Here is a 6,593-nt window from a genome sequence, read left to right on the forward strand (position 1 = left end):
TTTGTGCCATCTAGTGGTTTAGATGAAAATAATATCAAAGGCGCCTTTTACTCCGGAGTGCCTTTTGCCCCGTTGTACCCTATATGTCAACATATTGCCTAATACAATAAGCATATTTTCACAATTTACAAAGATAAATTGTTCTGCATATACAAATTATAGGATATAAGGACTATTATCACATTAAAGTAAGTTGTTCTTATTCCTACAGTATTATTATAAGATCTCATTTGTTATGCTGTCCCTTTATTAGGCTACAAAATAGGTTTATCGTTGTATTTTACAATTGAAAGTTTATATTAGAGAACATTATTTTTCTCTCTCTCTCTCTCACACACACACATTATTGCGGTATATCTGCCTTCTTTCAGGATATGCATCACAGCGAGCCCTGTAGCATCACTGCTTTTTTGCAGCAGACAACAGTGCTATTTCCTTACAAATACATGCATACTACTTAAGCAACTCTTTCTTTTAAATGCATAATAAATTAATCATAAGTACCAATACATGCTTTAAATACTTAAGTAATTTTTACATCAAATGTTACAATATGTCCACCCTGTTACAGTGCAAAACAGTAACAGGGTGGAGCGCAACAGGAGGGACATTTTATGCTAAAATCAGATCACATGCTAATCATGTGATGAACAAGCTAGTGCATAGTGTTTATTGAGGAAGATTTTTAACCTGTTAATTAAACATATTTTCAAAATTACAAAAAACTTATCAGTTTCCACTAGAGTTAAGCGTAACAGAGTGGACATGTTATGCTTTACCACATCAGTGAAACACTATAAAAAGGGTGAATTAAAGAGTGTTACTGACTCAGCTTCTTGTAAATAGTTCAAAAAGTCGTATACTCAAAAAGTGTTTTACTCCCCGAGAGTCATGTTATTAGAGAAACATTCAAGGGCCATGTTCATAAGGACTTTTCATCAGAGTAACAGGGGGGACATTCAATTCAGGGACACAACATGTTTTAAATACTTAAGCATTAAAAATGTATAAATAACAAAACAAATTTTTGTTGAGGAATATTATAAATAAGAATATACAACAATATTGAAAATTTTGGAATTCGTTTGATTTTTATTACTTATATTTGTGGCTGAAGTTATGAAAGCTAACTTGGGGACATGGCAGTTTAGCCTTCTTGCACTAAAATAGGAGCAATTATTTTTTTATTATTTTTGGGTACATATTTATTGTGTTCTATGTAGAGGGTCAGTAAATTTGTAAGCTGAGCATTTAGAAACAAGTATTAGCAAATTTTTACAGAAAATATACCACATTATATCATGGGGACTCAAATGGCACCGAATGCTAGGAATGACCCATTCAGGTTATCACATGAGCTTAGTTATGCGCCCAACACAATGAACATGGAATTGTGAATTTGTATGCAAAACTTTATTTGATAATAAAAATAGCATTCACAGACTTCTTTTTGATAGCTACATATACATTGTGATCCATCCAAACAAGAAAAAAAGCTTTACTGTGTAAGTCCACGTCTACTTGAACTTATACTAATGTTATGTGTAATTTCACGAGTCAAATAACGCTATGGACAATGCAGAATTTATATATTTATATATATGCATAGTTTCATTAAAAAAAAGACTAGACCATATACATGTACTGCTTTTATCGACACAGAAAAAAAGCATTTAAAATCCATAGAGCTTTTCAGAGACCACAGACAGTATACAAGATCTCCAGAAAAAAAGCAGGCTATCCATCACAACAGATATTCAACCCCCTTCCTTGAAAAACATACGTTTCCCATCCTTCCTGGAGAGAGGGAAAAAATAAAAATTTACATACGCCTGATTCTGAGTACACACGTTACTCATAGTCCCAGTGAGCAGAGTAGAAACATATTCACATCTTCTTTTAGGTGGACATCTTTCATAAATTCTTTTTTGTACAGAGAAAAGGCAACAGTATCCTTACCTACACGGGTTTGAAGTACATACAGTAATAAAATTTGAACAAAAGACAGCAGCCGATACGTTCATTTTGATACAGTACTATTCAGATGAGACTGAAGGAATTCCCTGTTCTTGGTCCTGTCGAAATGCACGAAACAGCTGTGTTCCCAAACAAACACGCATTGCGTCTGTATATCACTGAAGCTCAGTGGCTCTCGAGAGCGTGACGGAAAACGAGTGGTGGCTCAGATTGGCAGATTGTGCCAGGTGCCGTTTTCACGTAGTCTTTTGGATCAGATCTGGCGACCTGAATCTTCCATGCTGCAACTCTACATTCAGCTCAAAATGTGTGCTGCGTCGATGCGTCACATTTATTTTCACAAGCTTGTTAAGGATTCCATTCGTTCAGAGCATTTCAATCGCCTTTGGTACTTGACTTTATGGAGGTAAATGTGGCTGCATAAGGAACAATTCAAAATACTTCAAACTTTTGCTTAAAATGACTGAATTAGAACAGCCTCTCACATTTCATATATTCAGTGTTTTTATATAGTTGAATGTATTAGCTGTGTTCCTGTAGCTCAACTGCTCTGTGGTTTGTTTCCCAAGGAACACACTGACAAACAGGCTGAATGCATTTTAAGTCACTTTTTAAAAAGCATCCGATTCATTCCTAAAATAACTTGCTTTAAGTTTAAGTTTTAAGTTTTCTCAATTGTGCATATGTGCCATTAGACTAAGTTCTGGTGATTATGGAGAAAAAAATATTGTGACACAACATAATATTTTTCTGCCTTAATTTTTTCCCTCTTTTTTGCTAATGGGCGGCTTATGCCTCAGTCCAGTGCAGTGTTAGGACTAACAAAGTCAGATATTATACAACAGACCAAGACAGAATGATGCTTTTTTTTCATCTGGACATCCCACGAGATACATTTCAGTTTTTCAAAATAAATATACAGCTTAAATATATATTACTCAATTAAACAGTAGCATCATAGTCTGAGTTCAGGTTTCGCCACACGTCTATTAAAATGTACAAACAAAGAAACAAATGTTGAATGCTTGTGCTCTGGTTCAGTAAATCTCAATTTGGACACGCAAAGTAGACGCATTTAAAAAAAAAAAAAAAAGAAAAGTCTGTCTTTTAACAAAACATGGATCTCACTCGCAACACAACCTATCAAAACAAACTAGAGAAAGGAGCCTTGTTCCGCTGTGGTGAAGCTCAGCCCTGTGGAGCTCAGATGCGGAGGTCTGCGTGGTTCTCCTTGTAATGTCTTCTCTTGCTCGGAGAGCTCTGAACGAGGCCGAGGTCCACGCCGCTCCCGTTCGCACCGCTGGCTTTCAGTGCGTTGTAATAATCCCTAAGCTGTGGAGCAGCGCCCTCTTCCAAGTAACTTCCGTCACTGCTGCTGTCCGATCTCCTGTGGAAGCATCTTTCTGGGGCTCCGTTGATGAAGTATCCCTGTCTCTCAGCTTGACTGGACGGAGAACTGTTGAGCAGAACGTTCCTGTTCTTTAGGTCACGTTCAGGTGTGCGAGCGAGAGCGTGAGCCGTGGGTTTGTGGGATCGCTCAGGGGTGGATGTGAAGTAGCCCTCTTTGCTGTAGTTCCTGCGGGGACTTTGGGGCTCTTTCTGGGGCCGGACAAGCCTTTCTGGAGTGGAGATCTGGCACAGCAGGTCCTGGGAAGAGTCTTGATAGCTTCGCTCAGGGGACTGATCTTTATATGAGCGTGTCGTTCGCCGGTCCACAGACTTGGCCCTGTGGCAGTCTGGAGAGGTGTTGCGCTTCCGGGTGGAGGAGCGATCCAAGGACCCGCTGCGCACCTGAGACCCCGCGCTACTCTGTGTGTCTACGGAGGGTTTGCGGCCTCGCCTCAGGAGGTCCTGGTTGGAGTTTTTCCTCCCAAATCCACCCTCTTTCCTCAGCGTTTTGAAGAGCTTGGCAATGCTGCTCTCCGACTCTGACTTCTTGACCTTGCGGTGGGAGTTGTTTTTGCTGCTGTCAGGGGATGGCGAGGGGCTGGGACGGTTGTTCCAGGAAGGCTGGTGTGGAGCGCTGGAATACAGCCCTGTTCTGCTGTCCCTCTCTCGTTCTCTCGCCGGATCATGTTGCCTGTCTTTCGGTTGCTGCTGCTGGGGCTGGGATGGTGTGTGATACTCTGATGTATAGCTGGACTCGTACGGATGATGAAAGGGGCCGCTGGCCAGCAAGGCCCTCACTTTCGAATTATTTTGTGGCCTGGGTGAGGGAGGGTAGCTGTCATTTGGGCCGTCTGGAAATGAATAAAGAAAGGCATTACGTTTGGCCACTGAAAACACTCGGCTGTTAACAGTTAAAGACATCCCACAAAACTTGAACAAACAGACAGCACTTGATGTGATCGAGCATAAAAGCAAACATTTCATTCAACAACATCTATACACAAGCAGGCAAAGGTTTGGACACACCTACTTGTGTTTTATTCAATCAAGTCATCGAAACGAATAAACTACATAAGTGGAAACTGACCAAGAAAACGCAAAACTATCTTGTATTTATTTGGGTTTCTGCAAAGTTCTGTACCCAGCTGTGACCTAGATTAAAGCTCTGATTTGTTTCATCTGACCGGGCAGCTGTGGTCACCACCATGAGAACGGCAGAAATCTGTACTGCTTAAGCATGTCATTTACAGACACGGGTGAGATGCAAAATCAGTGCTCCCCAAAAATAGGAGGGGATCGAAAATTGTAGCAAATTGTCAAATATATCATTTGGAGGCATCAACAATGGATAGTATGCTTCTTGCTTCAGGCAACACAGGGTCAAACACTTTTTGGTGTTTCTCATATGTGATCATGTTATACTACAGTTTGGTGGACAAACAGTTTTAGAAAACATCTGTAAAATTAGATTTACAGATGCTTAACATCAAGACCAAGCACACAATTCAGCACACCAATTCTACTGGTTGCTCTCAGGGTAACTCTTCCTAAATGCAAGGGTGATCAGGGTGACTAAAGCTTTCCCCACTAAGAAAGGCATTGCTGTACTGGCTCATTCCCAGATGGGGAACTCCACTCACTATCGATTCCTGAACGGTCAGGATGCATGGAAACCACCTCCAGAGAGGAGATACAGTATATCATAGGTCTAGAACCCAGGTCAGAAAGATGCAGTTTTATTAGTTTCTCTTCAGCTGTAGAATTCTTAGGCAAGAATAGATGGTCATTGTAAATCTGTGCATACTGTACTCCTAAATCATATGGATGCAGTCATGGGCAAGAACCTAGTCTTTTTAGTGCCTTAGGGGCCAAGCTTATGATGAAGAGACGGTGAGTGAGGGCTAACGGGTAGTTTAGACCAACTATAATTCTTGCCACCCGTGGCCTCTATGGCAGCTGTTTAGTTCTGTAAGAGAGTCAAAATATATCCATTTTAACACAGCTTTTAAAACTGATTTCCTGAACAGCTTTATTTTCTTGAATATGCAACTCTGTTTTTTGTGTTTTCATTGAGTTCAAGAAGTTTGCAAAGAGATTCAAGCCTTTTCATAGCGAGGACACGGCATGGCAACAGCCAGCAGCAGACCTCACTCGATTTCCAACCTCCAGACTCTCAGAAGGACAGACTGTAAGGACTTCCCAGCTGGGTGACGACATTCTGAGCTTCAAACGTCACCGTTATAGACACATGTGTCGAGACTGATGGACTTGAAATGGTTGCATCCTATAAGGATGTGCAGTGCTGGGGTGCCCAGGTTCGAGAAGCACTGCTTTAGAGCATACTATGCCATTATGTTGAGACAAGAAAGATATGCCAAGGACAAATGGACAACAGTGTTAACCCTCTGGGGTCGACAAACGCGGATACGCGTTTTGTGGCATCTTCTCCTGATAACACCGAAAAGAATTTAAATTACACTTTCAGTTTTGATCTTACAGATAAGATCAATACATCAATCGAATCTGTAAATGGTCTACTTTTATTTGTATACACACATAATAACAACAAAACTTTGTGCATTTATAAAATAAAGAAAACAAACAGGGTGTACTGTCTGCTGCCTTGGTCTGCGTGATCTTTATTTAGAAACGCGTCATTAAAATGAACTGTAACTCAGCAAATACTCAACAAAGAGACATGAGAGATATATCTATAGAAAGCTTGACATGTCTACTTTTAAACTAAGCAAGTCTTATCGAAAGCAAATATTCTGTGATAAAGTAATCCATATGAAACCAACGTGATGTCCAGTCTTTCACGTCTCCCTTCATTATCTCTAATGCAACCACACCCACGCGCTGAGCGCGCTATAGATATTATAATCATCCACATGAAGCGCGCCGCGTGTAAACGCCCACATCACAGGAAACAAAGCAGCAAGACCTCAAGTTTTACTGTTCGCATCGTGCTGAGAGGAATAAGACAGAATTCACCTCAAGAAGCGTTGGATTACCTCAGGAAAAAACAATGCAGCGGCTTGATCCAGCAGTGATCATAAACATGAGTAAGTCTTTTTTATTAACCTACTTGTATTAGTTTTCACATAACTTCTACACATTTTACTAGTTAGACTTTCTCCAAACTATAATTCCTGACTAAATGTATAATCAAGTGAAACATTATGAAGTTTCATTCACAGCATCTAAATGTCACGATGCCAGGATGT

At 40.3% G+C, this 6,593-nt stretch overlaps 1 protein-coding gene across 1 annotated transcript in view; it reads right to left on the reverse strand.

Moving 5' to 3' along the window:
* Window positions 1-3,059: 3,059 nt before the first annotated feature.
* LOC107663798 (membrane-associated guanylate kinase, WW and PDZ domain-containing protein 1-like) overlaps window positions 3,060-6,593 on the reverse strand; it is a 38,070-nt gene continuing 34,536 nt past the window's right edge. The window contains exon 12 of the mRNA XM_016454131.1: window positions 3,060-4,217. Coding sequence (XP_016309617.1) covers window positions 3,181-4,217 — 1,037 coding nt within the window. The 3' untranslated portion in view covers window positions 3,060-3,180. The remainder of the gene's footprint in view (window positions 4,218-6,593) is intronic.

The sequence above is a fragment of the Sinocyclocheilus anshuiensis genome, unplaced genomic scaffold (genome assembly GCF_001515605.1).
Source record: "Sinocyclocheilus anshuiensis isolate Anshui unplaced genomic scaffold, SAMN03320099.WGS_v1.1 scaffold105, whole genome shotgun sequence".
Classification (NCBI taxonomy): Eukaryota; Metazoa; Chordata; class Actinopteri; order Cypriniformes; family Cyprinidae; genus Sinocyclocheilus; species Sinocyclocheilus anshuiensis.